The 21,418-nt window shown below is 31.1% G+C and overlaps 3 protein-coding genes across 3 annotated transcripts in view; 2 read left to right on the forward strand and 1 right to left on the reverse strand.

Annotated features, from left to right (window-relative positions):
* Positions 1–116: 116 nt before the first annotated feature.
* Positions 117–8,201, forward strand: LOC132061021 (uncharacterized). Its single transcript, XM_059453905.1, has 17 exons — positions 117–259; positions 685–779; positions 1,155–1,245; positions 1,810–1,931; positions 2,178–2,231; positions 2,356–2,472; positions 2,630–2,749; positions 3,250–3,385; positions 3,486–3,656; positions 4,008–4,160; positions 4,641–4,747; positions 4,954–5,044; positions 5,735–5,876; positions 5,983–6,139; positions 6,659–6,775; positions 6,889–7,015; positions 7,512–8,201. The coding sequence occupies exons 2-17, from the start codon at positions 691–693 to the stop codon at positions 7,746–7,748; spliced, it is 2,031 nt and encodes a 676-aa protein (XP_059309888.1). The 5' UTR covers positions 117–259; positions 685–690; the 3' UTR covers positions 7,749–8,201.
* A 1,481-nt stretch (positions 8,202–9,682) lies between these two features.
* LOC132061022 (HVA22-like protein e) lies at positions 9,683–11,967 on the reverse strand. Its single transcript, XM_059453906.1, has 5 exons — positions 11,877–11,967; positions 11,757–11,783; positions 10,759–10,881; positions 10,458–10,656; positions 9,683–9,909 (listed from the first exon to the last, which is right to left on the reverse strand). The coding sequence occupies exons 1-5, from the start codon at positions 11,921–11,923 to the stop codon at positions 9,889–9,891; spliced, it is 417 nt and encodes a 138-aa protein (XP_059309889.1). The 5' UTR covers positions 11,924–11,967; the 3' UTR covers positions 9,683–9,888.
* A 4,050-nt stretch (positions 11,968–16,017) lies between these two features.
* The window catches only part of LOC132060391 (receptor-like cytosolic serine/threonine-protein kinase RBK1), a 23,768-nt gene continuing 18,367 nt past the window's right edge, over positions 16,018–21,418 (forward strand). Inside the window, exons 1-7 of the mRNA XM_059453434.1 lie at positions 16,018–16,353; positions 17,513–18,019; positions 19,851–20,108; positions 20,236–20,390; positions 20,505–20,584; positions 20,935–21,070; positions 21,197–21,346. Coding sequence (XP_059309417.1) covers positions 16,347–16,353; positions 17,513–18,019; positions 19,851–20,108; positions 20,236–20,390; positions 20,505–20,584; positions 20,935–21,070; positions 21,197–21,346 — 1,293 coding nt within the window. The 5' untranslated portion in view covers positions 16,018–16,346. The remainder of the gene's footprint in view (positions 16,354–17,512; positions 18,020–19,850; positions 20,109–20,235; positions 20,391–20,504; positions 20,585–20,934; positions 21,071–21,196; positions 21,347–21,418) is intronic.

A 21,418-nucleotide genomic window follows, 5' to 3' on the forward strand; every position in this document is an offset into this window, starting at 1 on the left:
ATGAAATATTTCAGTTAAAAATAATATAAAATTGGGTGAGTAGGCATTTAATTAAATCCTTTATATATACGGAGATACAAACGACTTAAAAATAGGAGTTCGATCAAATACGTTTATCTCATTGGTTTCAACTACTATTTTCTAATTCCAAAAGGTTCAGAAGTTCCATTCAATAGCTTATATATACGAAAAAGAAATTATACCCTCAAGATCAACGTTTCTTTCTCCTATTGATTTAGCTAATTTGGATTTCTCTAAGGTATAAATAAATCTCTTTTCCTCTTTATGTTTTCTCTTTTATATTGTTGAACGTAACTAGTTTCTTGCATGGTTTATGATATTACTCGTCCATGTTCTTTTGTAAAATTGTGTAATCACCTGATCCTCTAAAACTAATGGCAAAGCTAGAAATTTCTATAAGCAGTATTATTTGCTATATACATGTATAGTAAAATTTTCCGATGAAGAGTGTTCAAATGATCGACCATCCTTTAATCTAGCTAGGCCAATATTGTCTAGAACTAAGGGTTTACGCTGTAATTAGATAATGTATTTTTATTTACTCAGCTATTTTTCAACACGCCCCTTCATCTAGGGAGTCTGACCTATTAGAGAAGATACACTTTTATTTACTTAATTATATCTTCAATATCCTTAACGGTAATAGTAATTGTTGTTTTGCAGTGTTTCATGATGGGAAAGATGGAAGGAAAGAGGCTACGACGGCTAGTTTTATTTTGGTTTACAATTATTATCCAGCTTTTCTCGCTTCATGCAAGGTACTGCATACTGATGGCTTATTTTATTTATGACATGAAGTTTTGAGCTCAAACACAAAGCTATATCAAGAATTTCTTCTACATTAAAAAAGAAGAAGATGTTTATATAAAGAGGATTCAACGGAACCTAGTAGTTCTTCAAAACCCAGTAAACTAAAAAGATTGTGATCCAAAATTATAAACAATAAATCTTGAATTAGCCTCTAAATGCTGGTTGACTTTCTCAAATTTATTAGTATGTCATTGAATATGGATGTTATAACATGATCAATTAAGCTTAAAACGTTTTGTTCCTATATATTTATTGAGTTCAATGTATATGATTTTTTATCTGTCTCCTTAATTTTTTTTTTTTAATCTGTCTCCTAATTACAGGCACACTTCAAATGACAGGCATACTCCACCACACGATAGACAACGGATGATACATTCTCCTCCGGTCAAATTGCACATCTCAAATCACTATGTAAAATCTCTTAATTACTTATTTACTTAAATCACCATAAATAAATTAAAATTCGTTAATAAATTTATAGCTATTATGTTGCTAAATAGCCCAGTATTAAATAGGATTAGTGATAAATTTTAGATGTTTAGCTATAGAAGTTGTTGTCTCATGTCTGTCACTAATTCATGTTTTTTTTTAGTGAATTTCGAATTCTTCAATGCCTAATTAGACGGTGTCTTTGTGTTCCACCTTCAAAATCACTTCTTAAAATAAAAAAGAAGCTTTTATGTTATAATGAGTTAACAAAAAATAAAGCTTTTTGTATTACATGACCAACCTTTAATTTTTTTTATCATTTAACCTTATGTTTTTATCAAAGTAGAGGGAAAAACAAAAAGAAACGAGAGCACTTTATTTGTGTGTTCGCGGGTCTTTTAATTATTTCATCAAATATATTGTACCAGTTCTTGAAGCAGATTATCATCTAATTAATTACAGCTAGAATAAACATAATAATTTTTTTGTTTTGTTTTTTACAAGTATTCCTATGTGATTGATGACTTATTATGATATTATTATCAGGTGGTGATTGATAATGGCATTGTTCAACTTACCCTAACAAATCCAACGGGACATATTTCTGGGGTAAGTTACAATGGAATTGATAATCTCCTGGAGAAAAGGTTTCCAGAACCAAGGAGGGGGTAAGTTTTATTTTTATTTCTTTTTCCTTCTTATTAACAATATTTACAATATATTTCAACTGAACCCAATATTTTTAACACTATAAGTTTAACGTTAAGAAGTATAAGGAAGTATTTATCAAATTCAAATTCTGAGTCAGTCTATCGATCACTTATTTTCTTTATAGTGGGAAATGGTAACAATAATTTTACCGCCTTCAATTAGTTATCACGTTTGGATGATTTTTTGTATTTCTAAAAATGCAGTTATTGGGATATCATGTGGAAACTTCCAGAAGACAAAAGTAGCACTTTTGATACGTAAGTTAATTTGTTTCTATGCAAATAAAACCATATTTTTGCTTCATAATGTTATATACTACATAAATATGTTGTGTGTTTTATTATAATTATTGTATTAATTATGTATGCAAAATATTTTCAGGCTTTTCATGAAAAAATTCCGAGTTATAACAGAAGATGATAATAAAGTTGAAGTTTCTTTTACAAAAACGTGGAATTCCAATGCTCACCAGGATCTTCCTCTAAACATCGACAAAAGGTGAGTTTTTTCAGATGATTAATTAGCAATTTTGATCCCTATGTTATTTGATAAATTATAATTTTAGTCATTGTGATATTTGACTAGAGCACATTTAATTTTCAATCACTTGAAATGCTTTCTTTTTAATTTTTTCATGAACAATATATAATTACAGGTTTGTGATGCTACGAGGAAGTTCAGGATTTTATTCATATGGGATATTTGAACGTCCAGAGGGAATGCCTGAACTTAGGCTAGATGAAGCCAGGATTGCAATCAAGCTCAGTCAAAAATTGTAAGACAATTTATTTTTCTTTACATCAAATCGGACAATTTCAGACCAGTCTTTCTAAATTAGAAGAGTAAAGAATTGGGCGCAGAAGAATTTTGTTCCTCTTGATGAATAACCAATAGAGATTACCTATTTCAGTTATTATACTTTCTGAAATTACATACCATATATATATAAGGGCTCAATAGTTCAGATTCTAACGTTTTAAAGAACCTCACAATATAATATTTATTTTGTGTCCTTTTCTAATTCTTTCCCTACCCTCTCCATTGAAAAGAACTCTTTAACGGTAACGAAATCAGATATTTCTGGCAAAAGATATTAAACTAATCATCGTTTGCCGATTGTAGCTTCACCCCTGTTCTTTTACCTTGTGTTGTACTCGATTGAAAGGATATATTTCAAACAACAACAGAAGAGTTTAGTTCTTAATCGTTGTTCATTTAATTAAGCATGCATTCCATTAATTTCTGTTTATTTCACATTAATTTTCCTATATGTAGGTTCCATTATATGGCTGTATCAGATGATAGGCAAAAGGTAATGCCAACAGACCAAGATCGAATTCATGGCAAAGTTCTTAGCTACAGAGAAGCTGTTCAAATAACAAATCCATCCAATCCTAATCTCAAGAATGAGGTAATTAATTAAAGGATTTAAATTTCTCTTAAAATTCACTTGATCAAACTTATTTTTTTTTTTTTTTGCAATTAATCATTAATGTTAAATTGTGACTTAGGTTGATGACAAGTACCAATATTCTTCTGATGTCAAGGATATCAAAGTACATGGATGGATTTGTGATAATCCACATGTAGGTTTTTGGGTAATTACACCAACTTATGAATATACAAGTGGTGGACCAATGAAACAAGATCTTACTTCTCATGCTGGTCCAACATCCCTAGCTGTAAGTGATTTTACACATTGTGACTCATTTTACGTGACACGTCTTCTTTTAGTCTGTTTGAAAAAGAGTAATACATATATTTTTATGAAAAATAACTAAATTGGACGTTCTCGTTTCACCTATGGTATGACTTGTTGGGATCCTCACCCGTTACTCATTTAAAATGAAAAGATACCTAGAACTATGAATTCTACTCCTCGTATCTATTCAGCTACTGTCGTATAAATTAATGAGAAGGAAGTAAAAGTTATTATGTTCGTACTATTATTTGAGAAGTCAAACAATTTCTCTTTAATTACATGTATTCGATATAAACAATATACTTACCAATTTTTTTTTTTTTTTTGGCAGACATTTTTCAGTGGGCATTATGCTGGTCCAGAATTAGGAGTGGATATCCAACAAGGAGAGTCATGGAAAAAAGTATTTGGTCCTGTTTTTTTCTATCTCAACTCTGATTCTGGCAATGATCATAGCACACTTTGGGAGGATGCTAAAAGACAGGTAAATTAATCTTCATAGTCAAATCTTAACTACTAGGAGTATATCTTTTTTTATTTTTATTTTTTTATTTTTTATTTTTAGTCTTCAAAATAATAGAACTGTGTGATATCATCTCATTTGAAAGCTTAATTTTACTAAAATTATATCTTCAATGTGCTCCTCCCATCCGGACCTATTTTTTTGCTATGATAGCTAGTGGTGGAATCAGGATTTTCACTTAGGGGATTCAAAATATAAAGAAACAACAATATTGTTTATACGTAAATATTAATTTCGATCTTGTATATACAATGTAATTTTCCGACAATGGAAATTCGGTTGTAACTAGCTCCGCACATGATGATAGCATGTTGAAGTGTGTAACTACCTCATCTAGAAAAAATGTAAAAGTTAGAAGAAAAAAAACATTTTTTTATTTACTTAGTTATGTCTTCCATAAATATTAACTAACAGAGACCATGAAATTTTATTGATCTGCAGATGTTTGAAGAAACTGCAAAATGGCCATATGATTTCCCAGAATCAAAAGACTATCCGAAAGCCAATGAACGGGCCACAGTTAAAGGCCGATTGTTGGTTAACGACAGGTATTTATTTAATTTCCTTAATTAGTTTCTACAACCTCACGATTTTATAGTTAATACAGCATAATAAGTTTATTAGTAACCTCAGAAATATTAATTAGCCAAGGGGTAGAGTTTTTTTTTTTCCATGTAGATGTGTTAATACTAAAGTGTTTTAGAAAAAAAAAAAATAGCACTAGTAATAAACTGTTTCTATAATCTTGTGTTAGGTACGTTAGCAAAGATCCTGTCTATGCAAAATCTGCATATGTTGGATTAGCTCTGCCTGGAGATGCTGGATCATGGCAAACAGAGACTAAGGTAAGCCCTGATTAATAAGTGTACTCCTTCAGTTTTATTTTATGTGACAAACTATTCTTTTTAATCGTTATAAGAAGAATAATATATTTTTATATTTGAAAACAATTTATTTTTAGACTTTCAGTTTTACAGTTATAATCACATAATTGCAGAAATTTTCACTAGTTGTAGTTGTCTCTTTTTTTGAGATAGATATTTAGTCAATGTTTTTTTTTTTTTTTTTTTTTTCATTTCTCTTGCAACTTATGGACCTTTTAAATAACAGTTTAAAGATATCTTTTGAGTCAACTAGAAATATTATGAGAAAACATTTCATCATGATCTAAAATTTTATAAGTTATTGCAATCGTTAGACGATAGTCTAATGTTTTCCTAGTAAGATTGAGATATAAATGAGCAAATTAACAATAGACTGAGTTTAACGTTGCGTGAAAGGATAATTGTCAAAGGGCTATATATGCAAAACTGTTAAAAATACGGACACAATCAAAATGGAGTCTCAAGAAAAGAGACATTTGCATATATCAGCTATACAATTGTCGTGATATATTTAAAATCACAAGTTTCAAAGTTTTTAAAATGTCTGATCAAGCTTATTCATACAAAATGAAATATAGCGTAATTATTAATATAAATGTCAAGATTACTATTTACTTTTTTAATAACTTCTTGTTTCTTATTTGCTCTCAGGGTTATCAATTTTGGACTAAAGCAGATCGTACTGGACACTTCAAAATTACTGGAGTTATACCCGGAACTTATAACTTGTATGCATGGGTCCCTGGAGTTATTGGAGATTACAAACATAACCTTAACTTTACCATCACCCAAGGTTCTTTGTCTTCTTTTGTTTTTTCCCTCCTTTTCTCAACTTCAAAATTACTTGTTTAAGAAACAAAATTATGTATTTCTAACAAAAATGACTTTTATGGTTGCAGGATGTGAATTTAATTTAGGTCGCTTAGTTTATAATCCACCAAGAAATGGTCCAACTCTATGGGAAATAGGTATTCCTGATAGAACTGCTGCTGAATTCTTTGTGCCTGATCCATTACCTAGCCTCTCCAATCATGTCTTAATCAACAATGCACAAAAGTAAGTTTCCATTAAACTTAATTAATTTTGCTTCTAGCTTTTCCTTAAAACAAATTGTTGAGTTCGATTTTTATGCACTTTTAGTGTAAAAATATTTACACTTTCATATTATAAGTTATAAAGTAATTATTGGTATGCATGTTGATCTAGTGCAGTACGAGGTTGCCCATCTTAACCGGAAGCAGTTGTAGATGCTATACAAAATTGAATTAGGTCAGCAGTATTCGTATGTGAAACTATAACTAAAGAATTTTATCAACCGCCACCTACTTCAAAGATCTTTACGGAATTATTTTTCTAATACAAAACTAAAATTTGGTATCTTTTCGATGGTAAATATTTAATGGATAAGCTAGTAAATATAGTACAGTAGCTTACTACCTTCTACAACTGGTTCAACTACATGAATAGTGTACAAAATCTTACACTGCAAATGTATATAATTTAACTCGTGTGTATAAGGAAACTTATAAACAATCGCAGTAATAGCTCGATTTGACAATCTTTTATAATTTGCAGGTTTAGACAATATGGTTTGTGGGATCGTTACACAGATTTATATCCAAATGAAGATTTAGTATACAGAGTTGGTGTTAGTGATTACACAAAAGATTGGTTCTATGCTCATGTAACCAGGTAATTAATTAGCAATAGCATACTTACTGTTATTATAAGCAGTAGTATTCTTGTAGAAATATCGTATTCTTGACAAGAGTTTATTTATTTATTATTATTTTTTTTTTCTGTAGGAGAACTGAAAACAAGGAATATATACCAACAACATGGCAGATTTCATTTGAACTTCAAAATGTGGATCCAAATGGAACTTATGCAATCCATGTGGCATTGGCTTCTGCTACTTACTCCCATTTGCAAGTAAGTAGCCAAACTCACTCTCTCATTAACATTTACTTTTACTGAGTTTATAGCCGGTTTGACCAAATTTTTAGAAAGTTAAAAAATGCTTTTAATTTTTTTGAAAAGTGCTTATTTTAGAGAATGAGGTGTTTGATCAATTTTTTTAAGAAAAAATACTGTTTTGAGTAGTAGAAGCTGAAAAAAATAAAAAATTTCCCATAAGCACTTTTAAAATCTTGACCAAGCATAAATTGTTGCTTCAGTATTGTTAAAACTGTTTTTCAAATTAGCATTTCGCCAAAGACAAACAACTATTCTTCAAAAGTATTTTTTCAAAAAACACTTCTGATTAAAAAATATTTGTCAGAATAAGCAGATTTTGAATGTTCGGCCAAACATGCTTTAAATCCTGTCGGAAAATAGCTTAGAGCATTACTTTTCTCTTTGTTTTTCATTAGAAGTACATATTTGGATAACAATTTTTTTGTTTTTGTTTTTTGTTTTTGAATTGTAGGGAAGAATTAACAGAATTAATAGACCAAGGCCAAATTTTGAGACCCCAGGACTTGGAAAAAGTAATGCAATAGCAAGACATGGAATTCATGGACTGTACTCTCTCTTCACTTTTCAAATTCCAGGGTCTGATTTACAAAATGGAGAAAATATCATATATTTGAAGCAAGCTAAAGGTGGTAGTCCTTTCAATGGAGTCATGTATGATTATATTCGATTTGAAGGACCTTCACAGTAAATATGGGGGGGATTATACTTACTGAGAAAGTTTAGGAGTACAATTAATTTATTCACTTATTGTTTTTCTTTTCGGCTTTTTTGTATTTTTTTATTACTTTTTTTTTTTATATCTCAAGAAAAAATGTTGTCCCTAGGATTTTTTTTTTATTTTTTTTATTACGGAGTATTCTTTTTGTTTTTTTGGCTTGAATTTGGACGGGGAAAAGTAGATACATTTCCCCTAAAAGGGGATATATTAATTCAACTTCATTTAATTGCAGTTATAATTCTTTGTTATTTTAACTTTTTGGTGAAATATATTATATTTCTTAAAATAAACTAAATAGTCCTTGCTGATTCCTCTTCCCTATATTGACTCATCATTTTCACTAATGAGAATTTATTGGATCAAAAAGAATAATTAACAGAGGCCTATATTGTTGATCGTGAGCCTAAATCATTATTAAATTGACTATAGATTAATCTATCCAGATAAAATAAGATGAACAAGCCTTTTTATATATATAGAATATATTATTATATAATTAAAAAAAAAATAAAAATAATATATAATTAAAAAATAATTTCGAATATTAGATGATTATAAAATATTAATATCTTACCTTGTCTACTTCATACTTCTGCTATGGGGACAGAGGCCGATACGATGTGATGTCATAGTTCATCTGAACTCAATACTTTCGATGTGGATCATAAATTTATATGTAACATTTGTTAAACCTAATAAATAGTAGGTCATAATTTTAAAAATTTAATGAATTCAATACTAAATTTTTTTAACATTAGAAATGCGACAAGTATTTCTCATAAAAAAGTTCCCCTTATTTGTTAAACCGCAAAACTGCTTCCTGCATAGAGAACATCATTGGGAAAAGAGAGCTTTGGGTTTACTATGGCACCCTTGTTTGACAGCATTTTGATTAGTAGATTATCAAAAGCAGAGAAATAAAGAATCGATTTGAATGGACCAGAGAGTACTTTTGTGGGCTAACATGTATTGGTTACACTCATAAACACTAACAATATAGGAATACAGTATAGAGAACTTTAGTAAAAAGTTTAATCATATCCGATATTTATATTAAATCAAGCAATTTAACTATTTTCTCCATTCACTTTTATTTGTCCAGTATTCTTAAAATAAATTTTCACTTCTACTTGTCACTTTTAGTATGTCAAGACAAGACAATTTCTTTTTTCCCATTTTACCTATAGTATTAATTACTCACTTCAAATCATTTTTTAAATCCAATAAATATATGCACCAATTAATATTGGTAGATTGATAAATTATGCACTTCATTTATTATTTCTTAAGGGGTGTGCAAAATCAAAAGTGAACAAGTAAAAGTGAACGGAGAGAGTAGTAAATATAAAGTGTATGCAAGACACAGTCTTCTACTTATTTATTTATTTAATGTAAATATCCGGTACAAATAATTTTTTATCGAGAACTTTTACAGTACTCTTAGTATAGTTAAAACGATATCGTAGGCAACTTAATTGCCTTATTTTCGAAGTTGTTAATACTACTCCCTCTGATCCAAAATAATTGAAGTTTTACCTCTAAAAGTTGGTCCAAAATAATTGATGTTTTTACAAAATCAAGGAAGTGTTTAGTTCTCTTTTTCAAATTTGCCCTTGACACATTTTCATATCCCCATGATAATTATGCCAACCAAAAAAGAAAAGAAAATCATTATTAAGGGTATCTTAGTAAAACCTTCTCCTAATTTTTAGAAATTATTGAATTCCTTAATTCATGTGCCCAAACTTAAAACCTCAATTATTTTGGACCGGAGGGAGTACTTTTTAGACATGGTACCTATAACTATCTTTTAGTTGGCCTGCAATATAATTTTAAAAAATTGATTTCTGTGTATAGAAGTTGAAATCATATTCATAAAAATATCAACATTAACAACATGCATAGCTGATCAAAGAAGCTTGTCCACAATAAAAAGTTTGCTTCCTGTGTCAAAATTACAACAGCAAACTTGCATATCATATAGTATAAGACCAGTCGATGCAAGCCTCTAATTACATTAAGCATTTTTTATTTTTATTTTTTATGAACAAGAAACTGAAGACTCATCATAAATAGATAATCCATGCTGTAGCATCGCTTGTATGCCCCTTTAGTAAGCTTCATCTTCTTCCTATACAAGAAAATAGATTTGTGTAAATTATACTGATAAAATTAGAAGTGAGATTGCTAAACTTATCTTTGTGGCTGTGCATGTGTCTACAACTAATTAAGTGTATTAATTTATGTTTAGTACAAAATCTTGATTACTCCCTCCGTCTCAAATTATTTGTCGTGGTTACTAAAAATAGTTGTCTCGAATTATTTGTTGTTTTAGAAGTTCAAGGCACCATTAATTGTTTTTTTCCCCATTTTATCCTTTGTAGAATTTTGTCATTAATGGAGACAACACAAAAATAGAGTAAACATTTAATGGAAAAAGATTAAACTTAGACATAAATAAGGATAAAGTTAGTCAAATAACTCTCCTAATTAATATATTTCTTAAGGGGCGTCTAAAACCAAAAAAAAAAAAAAAATGATAAATAATTTGAGACGCAGGGAGTAACATTTAAGTCTAGTTTCTACAACCAAGACTCTAATTATACTTTTACTAATCAAACATTAATTATGAGATAAAAAAAGCATATTCATCATTACTTGCTTATTCAATTAACTCACCTTATTTGGAGACATGAAGTGAACAGATTTCCTTTTGGCCTTTCCATGATCAGGAGATTTATAATAGTGCTGTGATTCTCCATATTTCTTGATTATTTTTTCTCGAACATATGTCTCATATATAAAAGTAGCTCCTCTAAATTGGGGCAAAACTAACCATGCAACAGCAATCAACTTCACATCATACCATATTGGGATCCTAATTAACAAACAGGAAAAAACAAAAATTAAGTAAATTAAATATTCTTTTAAATAGTATTTTCCCAAAAATAAAGAAAATTAGAGGAGATTAATTACTTACCAGTCAAGGATGGGTTGAAATAGCATCTCTAAAAGTGTAAGAAAAGAATATAGAATCCAATAGGCAAGCCATTGTTCATCATCCAACTTAGAAGTGCTCTCTATAGTTACAATTGATGCATACCTACACAATATTGTTGGATTAACAAATTCTAGATTCATCACAAGATCATGAATGTGTTACTAGATTCTGTTTAAAGCAGAAAATAAAAAAAGTAGTTAGAATGAAACGAAAAATAATTCCGAGCCCCACTGTGTATCTTTAAGGAATTTAATTTCCGGACTCCGCGCATAGTGGGAGCTTAGTGCACCGCTCTTTGAAGGGGAGCCTTGACGTAACTGGTAAAGTTGCTGCTATAGGTCACAGGTTTGGAGCCATGGAAACTTGACCTCTTGCAGGAATGCAGGGTAAGCTGCGTACAATAGAACCTTGTGGTTTGACCCTTTCCCGGACCCCGCGTATATATAGCAGGAGCTTAGTGCATCAGGCTGCCCTTTTACTGTTGCCCAATGTGTTATGATTAATTCTCCTTAGGATAGAACAAAATATTATTCTGTAACAGTGATACTTCAAATAGACTGAGCAGATCCCGCTGGACACTTACTTTTATTTTGAAGACAATGCAGAAATGAGAAAGGAAAGTTTGCTGATTTTTGATGGTTAAAACTGAGGCCAAAACCTCTGAATCTATAGCCAAAGGTTGGGTGAAACGAAGAGGTGTGAATGTGACTTTCCTGGAACAACATTTCCGAATCAGTGTCCATGTCCAAACCAGTTTTCTGGAAATGACCGTTCAAATCTGGCGCGAAATATTAAAGGAAAAAAGAAAGAAATTTATATTTTATGTCAATCAATCAGATCATTTGATCGAAGTTAAAGCCGAGAGTACTCCTCTTCTCTCCAAATTTCCAACAAATATTAGAAGCAAATTAAATTCAAAATTTCTATCAACCTAAAGTAATGGATGATTTTAGAAGAATATTACTACTCATACTCACAGAGGATAGAGCAACATCGTCACTGGCCTGCAATTTTAGTGCAAAATTCAACTTGTCACTTTTCTATGAGTTATGAAAAATAGAACTACAAAACGAGGAATAAAAAGATTATACTATTACCCAGCCACAGCATGAAGGTAAGTGATCAAAGTCCAAAAACTACCCATTATTTCTTTTCCAAAATTATAAATTTTCAGATGAAAAGAAGAATATAATTGTTCTTTGTGTGAGAAAATATTGGTAGCATACTTTAATTTATAGGAAAAGGAAAAAAACACTTGTCGGGTCAAAGATGGACAAATACGTATCAGGTTCTTGCTTTGACGTAGCGTTCTAGGTTTAGCACATGACAGATTAATTTAACTTAAATATTTTTAGCATTCATCAACAAGATCCAAAGTAATTTATCATTACATTTAGTATTTAATTAATATTAAGATGATGAAAAAAGTAATCTTGGAGTTTATAAAGAGTAACACCTCACGTAGAAATCGCGTGGAAAGTTTTCCTTATAATCGTGGTGTTCCGTTCAGCTTGCGTAATTAATTATATGAGATATCTCAATCTCATACTAAGACAGGTACCAAGTAATGCTATCTATGAAACGAAAGTTACTTGACATATACTTAACAATTTTCTAGTTCTATCTCTTTCTTTCCAAAAAAGAAGTTGATTGTCCCAAATGTTTCATACAGAACACAAACTATTCAGATAGCTTCATTTTATAATGCTACTAATAATTTCTTTTGAGTAATAGATCATCAATATGCAATACTAAGAAAACAAATCCTACTAATTATTTTTCAGACACAATTTCTTTTCACATTTAGTATATACATATTCAGGAAAATATTCATACTCCTATTTGTTACTGGACTATGACCATGAATATTCATCTTGATAGGTACTTTTTTTTTAAAAAAAAAAAAAATGCATTTGTAGCAATAAGAAAATGTATAAGCAGACATTCATAGTTAATATTCCTAATTAACAACGAAATATAAAAGCAAAGAAAAGAAAAAGAAGAAGAAGAAGAAGAATGGGGAGAAGAGAAAAACGTAACTTAAGAATAAAAATGGAATAATTAGAGTAAGAAAAAATGACAAAAATAGTCCCTTATCTTTGATATTAAGTTCAAATTAGTCCCTTAAGTATCATCTGAGCAATTTTGATCCTTTTAGTTTGTCAAAACAAAATATTTCTAATCTCCGTTAGATATTTCCCAATTAATCTATAACTTATATCAAATTAATTCTCTAATCAGATTTGATGTATCAGGATGACATTCAACATCACTTATTCCTCTCAATATACAGTTTCTTGATGAATGCTATTTTCTAAAAGTTTTACCTTGACATGTAAATTGTCTGGACTAAAGATTACTAAAGGCAATTACTCTCTATCAAGCATAGTCCAACAAAGTGTTATTGAATTGCAGATCTCGGGTTCAAGTTCTAAGAGCTGATAATTTCTTGGTTGATTTATGACTCTAAATTAAATAGGGTTACCTGACGTGAATCTAGATTAGTCAGCTTATTGGATTTGAATACCAAATGTTTAAAGGAAAAAAAAAAAAAAACTTTAATATGTCGTACTAATGTCCACATGTTTATTATACCATCGCCAAAGGGAAGTCTTCAGTTGAAACAACCAAATTAACCCAAGTACTCAGTTCTTTCATCTTTAACATTATAATTTGTTAGTTCAAAAAACAAAAAAAAAACATTATAGTTCATCATGTTGTAACTTTCAATTGGAAAGGGAAGTCTTGGACCAATAATATAGTCATATATAGATCACGGGTTCGAGACGTGGAATTAAATGGGTAGGTTGCTTTTTTGGGGTGCGATTCTTTCTTGGACCGTGCGTGAACGGGAAATATTTTGTGCACTGAGCTTTTTTTTTTTTTTCCTTTGCAACTTTTAAATTTTAATTGGAACTTGGACATCAGAGAAAGCATTAGCTCTATAAGTTGGTGCCCCACTTTGAATTTTGACTACCTAATAGAAGTAAGAACTTTTGTTGATGACTTCATGCTAACTTTTATTAGGGAAAAAAAGGTCACAACCAAGATGAAAGAGCCTAACAAAAAGGAAGAATGTTGCCTTAAGTAACTGTTCAGTTAAGAAAAAAAGAAGAAGCAGAAATTCAACTCCTTCTTGACTATCTTAAAATAGTATCTCTGCTAACTCTTTCTTCTTTTATATATTACACAAATTCTTAAATAATTTTTGAGAACAAAATGACTCTTTTCAGTGACAAAATAATAACATATAGGTCCTTAGGCAAACCTCCAAAAAGGGTAAAAAGAGTTTATTTACCTTTGCAGTGTTTCGAGATGTATCATGACTCTTTCTTCTCATTAAGAAAAAAATAAAGAAGGTTTTGTGTCTCTTTGGGGCTAGATGAACAAATAGGCGTGGGAAAAAGTGAGAGTAACGTAACACACCGAGTCCTCTGTCATCGTTGTTCACTGACCACTCATCTCTTCCTTTCCCTAAAGCCCGAACCAGTGAGATAAGAAGTTCTAGGACTAACAGGATAAAAGCTTACTCGCAGTCGATGCTTATATATACTAAATCAAACAATTTAACCTTGGTAGTTAACAATTAAAGAGAGAAATTAATTTGGAGTTAAAAGACTATTATTTTCCTCATAAGTACTCTTCCCATATTATATTTATGGGGAGAATTCAGTTCAACGCACTTCCCTCACTGAAGTGACATTGGTGAGGTTGGTAGGGTTGAGGGCATATTATTTTTATTATTGAAGTACAAATAAAGTAAATTAGCAAGTTGAGGGTATTAATTAATTTTTATTATGAAGCATTATTTAACTAGATTAGCAAGTTTAGTTCACCCACTTATAAACGATACAGTCTTTATCCTGATTTCGTGAAGCACAATTTATGCATAATTTCAATTAGTTTCTTATAAATAAAAGGGTGCTCTTATGCCCATCAATCACAAGTATTGGGACATAGTTGCGACATGACTAAAACTTTTGAACTGTAAATCCAATTTATTTGGTTAAATAAACAATGATAAGTTCGGGAATCCAAATAATCGGTTTCTTGCAGATAATGATATATGATCATTCATTGTACACTCTTAGTCACGATTAAGAAAAGATGAATTTATTGTACAAGTTACCTAGTCATATTCACAATTATTACTATCATTTTTGGTCAAGATACATCACATTGATCATGACTATATCATCATGTTTATTATGACTAATATTAAAGCTTATTCAAATTAAATCCATATTTCAGTAGCAAAATCATTCCAAATTTGACTCTTCCGATGAGAAATTTTGATTTACACCCCCACCATAAATAAACCCCAGAAGCTTTGTTGTCACTTAATTAGCTAGATAAAAAACTTACTCGTATTCCGTATTCACACCAACTTATATTCCATTGCATATATAGTAATAATGTGCATTTGTTATCTATGTTTTTGTTTGTATAGATGGACTACATAAGGAATCAATGCAGACTAAATGATGAAAAAGTTGCTCGCTATAGGAGATTTCATGAAAGTGTGTGCAATGCTCTCACAAAATGATATAATTTTTTTGTATCCACCACTAGAAATCAACCAAGGTGAAGAAAAAACGCAAGGATAAAATTTGAACTTCAGACTCGAAGGTTTGAACTTCATAAATTCAGGTCTAAAGTTAGGAATGATTAGTTCACTATTTTCAAACCTTTAGATTGGATTCAAACTTCAGTGCCGCACATATGAAATTAAAAGCTAGCTAAGCCTAACTTCACACCTTGGGGTTTGAAGTTCGAATTCTAGACTTTAAATTCAACTTCACACATTTAGCTCTGAGATTAAGCTTGACGTGTTCCCAATTTAATACCTAAAAGGACTAAAGTTGAAAACCGTGACTTGCGACTTTTAACAGATCTAAATTTGATTCTGAAGTGACAACATACTAAATACTTTGTAATATTTCTTTTTTTTTCTTTAAATAACAGTCCACCAAATGGCTATTTGTGCACTCACCCCAAATTTGAATTAGTTGGATCAATAGGTTCTGAATACCATATGATTATAAAAAAATAAAAAATAAAAAACTATGTAAGAAAATATATACCCTTTTCTCCGACAATGTACTAGTGATCGTTGCGCCAAAATTCTTGGATGTCTGCTGGTATTTCACCAGCCACAACTACTTTTCAATTGCACTTTAATTAATTACACATTAATTCACCTATATTTATTTAGCTTATATAAAAATGTACACCAGCATGTACTTATCTCAATTACCCCAAAAACCGTTTTTTCCTCTCCACTTATGCAGCTTCACCTCCATTTTTTTCAAAGAAAAATAACAACCTCTCAAAGCAAAATTATTTTTTCTCAAAACTCCACTTTTTTTTTTCCCTCTCTTCTTCCTTCCTTTCTTCCTGTTTTTTGCAGGGGAGAAGGGAGAATTTGATTGGATTTTGCTCAAATGTAAATATATTCTCAGAGCTTATTATCTTTATGATTATATTGTCATAAGCTCCTTCCCTGCATATTATCACAGGAAGCTTTTCTTGATTCATTTGAGAAGAATTCTATATTATTATCCCCAATGGAAGGTAATTAGCTTTTCTTTGAACTTATTGTTGTTTATTTTCTTTATATGTGTCATTATAGGTGTAAAGATTGAATGTTTATATTATACAAGACTGTGTATGATCCTTTTTGCTTATTGGTTATATAAATGTTCTTGTATATTAATGGTTTTTAAAATAGTAATGTCACAATATAGTTTGAATAGTTATAAGAATACAAGATTGTGTGTACTACATTTTGACAATGGTGATTATGGGTTCGGTATAATCCAATAACTTTGGCCCAAACCCCATATTTAAGATTAAAAATTTATTTAATATGTATAAATAATTTATTCAGAATCCTATAAGCAAAAACAATTGTGTTCTAGAACCCATAAATTAAAAATCCAGGTTCTGCCTTTGTTTTTGCTTGTTGGGTATATGAATATTTCTTGTATATAAATGGTTTGAATGGTAGTGTCATGATAAAGCTTGAATCATTGTAAGATACAAGACTCTGTGTACTTCATTTTGCTTGTTGGTATATTAATGGTTTTAATAGTACTGCCACAAAAACCTTGAATCTTTATAAGATACAAGATCCTGTATGCTTCGTTTTGCTTGTTGGGTATATAAATGCTCTTGTATATTAAGCTTGAATTTTGTAAGATACAAAATTCTGTATGCTTCATTTTGCTTATTGGGTATGTGAATGTTCTTGTATATTAACGATTTAAACACTATGTTCTTGTATATTAATGATTTAAACACTACTGTCACAATAAAGCTTGAATCTTTATAAGATACAAGATTGTGTATACTTTATTTTGCTTATTGGGTATATGAACATAAGATTCTGTGTTAATGTTTTAACTAGTACTCTTACAATAACTCTGCCTTAATATCAAATTAACAAAGATTGCCCGTATAAAATCATACAACAACACCTCAATTCCAAACAAGTCGTTCACATTGCCTGTCCAAGTATGGATAAAGCACAAGGGTTGTGTTAGCCTGACAGATAGCATAAAACTAACCAATTCATGATGAAAACTCACAATACAATCCATATAAAATAATATTTGAACATTTTTTTAGACAGGTAGTCGATATATAGCGTGATCATTCTCTTTTATTCGGGCTTAGGACTGATAAAACTATTTTGCCCATAAATTCTTTTTTATACCTATGAACTCTGTAGGTAGAAGAGGTGCCGCTGATGTCCAAGAAAATGGAGAAAACAAGAAAAAGCATGAAGCAGAGAAGGAACAAGACGAGAAAAAGGACGACGATAACAACAACAACAATAGAGATAATGATCAGCACTACTCAACATCATCATCACCAAGAGGAGTTTTAGAGATTCCCACAATGGGTACCGGTTCATCGGATTCAGATAATAGCAGCATTAGCAGCAGTGATGATAGGAGCAGCAGTTTTACATCATCATCTTCAGGGGAATTAAGTCAAGGTGTTTATTGGAAAAATCTTTTTGATAATATCAAAAGGAGGTCTATGAGAAGATTGTCAAGTATACCCCCATTATTAGGAGGATATGAAATGATTTTACCAAAGAATATAAGAAGAATTTTGTCCAAGAATAGAAGTGCTGAAGAAGAGGCTACTGATTGTGATGATCTTCCAAAGCCTTCTTGGAGGAATTTTAGCTATGGGGAACTTGTTGAAGCTACTGATAATTTCAGTCCAGGTACATACCCTTCACGAGTTTAAATTCTATGCATTGACGGTATAAAGATTTTATGTATAATTAAGTCGCTTATAAGGTAATTTAGGTGTATGTTGCTCGGCCTCTCCAAAAATGTTGCCGCACTAGTGTTGGATCCTCAAAAAATGCATTACTTTGGAGGATCCGATACACACCTCGCATTATGCATTATTTTTGAGAATCCGAGCAACATAGATTTAGGTAAATTCTATATACACATTTACTAATAACCTAGTAAAAATGGTAACTAACTTGCTATCATATGTTAAACTACTGTAGCATAAAAATTTATATTGTTAGTATAAGTAATTAAATCAAAATTTCACATCTTTTATTGCACATTGTTTACTACTCCCTCTGTCTCAATTTATGTTTCTTAATTTGATTAGACACAAAGTTTAAGAAGGTAAAGAGATGGTTTTATTTTATGTTGATTGGACTTTTCAATAATATTATCTGGTGTTGAGGATCTGACACGAGTGCGGCAACATATTTGGAGGGTCCGAGCAACATTGTTCCTATTTGCTTTTTGATGGCAAAGTCATATGTCAAATTTAGGATCATTTTCTACTAAATGAAATGATTTACTCTACTAAATAGTTCTGATTGCTTCAACTACAATAAGGCTAGACAGACAAACATATACTCCCTCCATTCCAATTTAAGTGTCTTACCTTCCTTTTTAGTCTGTCCCAACAATAGTGCATCTTGCTATATTTAGTAAATTTTGACAAGTTGATGACCATAAGATTTAAAGAACTACACATATCTTTAATTCAAGATTCAGAAGTCTTCCTTTATTTCTTAAACTCCGTACAAAGTTAAACTAAAACACTTAAATTAGAACGGAGGGAGTAATAAAGTACTTTGCAGATATTAAGGCTCATTCCTGCTTAAGATTATTCAAGTTCTCTTTATGTTGGGTGGCTAGGGAGTTCAATTTTAGCAGGACTGTACTTGATCCTCATCCTCTTTTTTTTTTTTGGGTATGGTGCAAAGTAAACTTGGACTTCTTGAAGAATTTTGCAAGGACAGCTACATGATTTGACCACTGCATCATCACTTATATAGTTGGTGGAAGATTAAATTTAATGGAGAAATTTTCATTCCATGATTGATGCATATACTATATCACCTTGTAAGAAGCCTCAAAATTCTTGTCTTTTTCCTTTTTTTTCAAAATTTGGTGCATTTATTGTTTTTTATATGCAAAAGACGTGCACTGATATAGTAAGATTAATCAACTACAACTCAATCCTGTACTAGTTTGCGAAAGATCTCTTCTTAAGACGACTTGTTTAAAAATCATTTTGTTCCTAGTTTGATCCATGAAAGTTATATTAGTTCTACGGTTTAATTGGTCAAGTTCTTAGTGTAACATTTGGACTAGATAGACATGAGAAAATGGTAGTCGCTATCAGAAAATTAGAATGTAAGGTCAAATCGTTGTCCATCAGGCCAACTACAAGAAATCAGAGTGTTCAATATGGAACTTTTATTTGTGAGTTGGCCATGAGTTATTGATGGACCAGCATATTAAATTTTCCTTAATGTCTATGGTCTTTCATGTTTCACTTTGTCCCCACAAAAAAAATGTAATTTCCAAAAGTTGATGCTGCTTATTCATAAGTGTCATACATGCCTGCATCTTCTTGTCAGTGTCATTGATCCCACAATTATATACCAATTATGTTACTTTCTTGCAAATTTAAACCGTTTTAAGTGGATTGCATAATTGTGTTACTCGAAAATCAACTGAATTAGCGGGTAGTTTACCCTTTGTTATACTAAATTATGCCTTAAAATATGACAGGCAAGTTGATCGGGCAAGGAGGACATGCAGAAGTGTACAAAGGACGTTTATCTGATGGTCAAGTAGTCGCGGTGAAGAAAATAACTAAGAAAGAAAAGAACGACGAGGACAAAGTTGATGATTTCTTATCTGAGCTGGGAATTATTGCTCATATTAACCATCCTAATGCTGCTAAATTAATCGGTTATAGTGCTGATGGCGGTTTGTTCCTTGTTCTTCAGTACTTACCCCATGGCAGCCTCGGTTCTTTAATACATGGTGCTGTATTCCGTCTAAGCTTGGCTACGAATAAATTTACTTAGAACTTTAGCTATTGATTATGTGCACATTTAACATTGTATGAAATGTTTAGTGTGACTGATAAACAGAAAACTCGGCATTTCAGGTGCAGAAGAGAGACTTGACTGGGAAATAAGATATAAAGTTGCTGTTGGTGTTGCTGAAGGATTGCTTTATCTTCATTGTGATTGCCAAAAGCGCATAATCCATAGAGATATTACTGCCTCAAACATATTATTAACTGAGGATTATGAACCTCAGGTTCATTCTTTTTTTCTGTTTAGAAACTTCGATTGGAAAGTGCGATTTCATCTCAATTTCTCGAGTTCTTCGAATTTGTTGTATGAAGCTTCTTTTTAATTTGTGCTTGTGCAGATTTCTGATTTTGGACTAGCAAAGTGGCTACCAGAAAAATGGGTTCATCATGTTGTTTCTCCCATTGAAGGCACTTTTGGGTATGTAAAGATCAAACTTAATTGCATTACACATTCCTTCATTTGTTGTTATTAAAGTGTATGACCGTCTCATCTCAAAGTTTAAGCTATTCGAGAGAGCACCCTTTTATTTACTTAATTATGTTTTCGACGTGTCCCCTCACGTGCGGGCCTGATTCTTTTTGATGGGCCAAGCACGTGCATTTTTCTTATGGTGGACCTTGCCTATTGTGATACCATATTAAAGTGTGTGACCATTTTATGTAGATGTCTAAGTTGTTAAAGAGAGCACACTTTTATTTACTTAATTATGTCTCAATTGTAGTCAATGTTACTTTGTCTGGTCTAATGTATGACAAATTGGTTTTCAGATATATGGCTCCAGAGTACTTTATGCATGGAATTGTTAATGAAAAAACAGATGTATTTGCCTTCGGAGTTTTGTTATTGGAGCTTATTACTGGTCGTCGTGCAGTTGATTCGTATCAAAAAAGCCTTGTGTTGTGGGTATGATCCATTTAAACTGACATATTCTTTACACTAACTTGTCATGAAACGTCATTGGAAGTTTTCTAGTATAATTTATTCGACATTTCTGAGAAGTATTCTTTACCTGTTACAATTTGTGCATAGGCAAAACCATTGTTGCAGAAGAACAACATCAAGGAAATAGCAGATCCTCGTCTAGGTGATGACTATGATGTTGTTGAGATGAAACGCGCCATGTTTACAGCTTTATCATGCCTTCACCACTTGCCTGACATTCGTCCAAACATGAAAAAGGTAACACTGCATTTTTTACATTCTGTCCCCTTTATGACCTTCAAATTCCACCAGCATTTGTATTTGATCCGA

The sequence above is a fragment of the Lycium ferocissimum genome, chromosome 6, assembly GCF_029784015.1.
Source record: "Lycium ferocissimum isolate CSIRO_LF1 chromosome 6, AGI_CSIRO_Lferr_CH_V1, whole genome shotgun sequence".
NCBI lineage: Eukaryota > Viridiplantae > Streptophyta > Magnoliopsida > Solanales > Solanaceae > Lycium > Lycium ferocissimum.

Bases quoted from the DNA above. Each gene is read 5' to 3' on its own strand.
- LOC132061021 (XM_059453905.1), top strand. From the start codon at position 691: ATGATGGGAAAGATGGAAGGAAAGAGGCTACGACGGCTAGTTTTATTT. The intron at 2,750-3,249 runs GTAAGACAATTT...TCCTATATGTAG, and splicing joins ATCAAGCTCAGTCAAAAATT to GTTCCATTATATGGCTGTAT. The intron at 3,657-4,007 runs GTAAGTGATTTT...TTTTTTTGGCAG, and splicing joins CTGGTCCAACATCCCTAGCT to ACATTTTTCAGTGGGCATTA.
- LOC132061022 (XM_059453906.1), bottom strand. From the start codon at position 11,923: ATGGGTAGTTTTTGGACTTTGATCACTTACCTTCATGCTGTGGCTGG. The intron at 11,784-11,876 runs GTAATAGTATAA...CTAAAATTGCAG, and splicing joins TACCTTCATGCTGTGGCTGG to GCCAGTGACGATGTTGCTCT. The intron at 10,882-11,756 runs GTGAGTATGAGT...AATATTGTGTAG, and splicing joins ACGATGTTGCTCTATCCTCT to GTATGCATCAATTGTAACTA.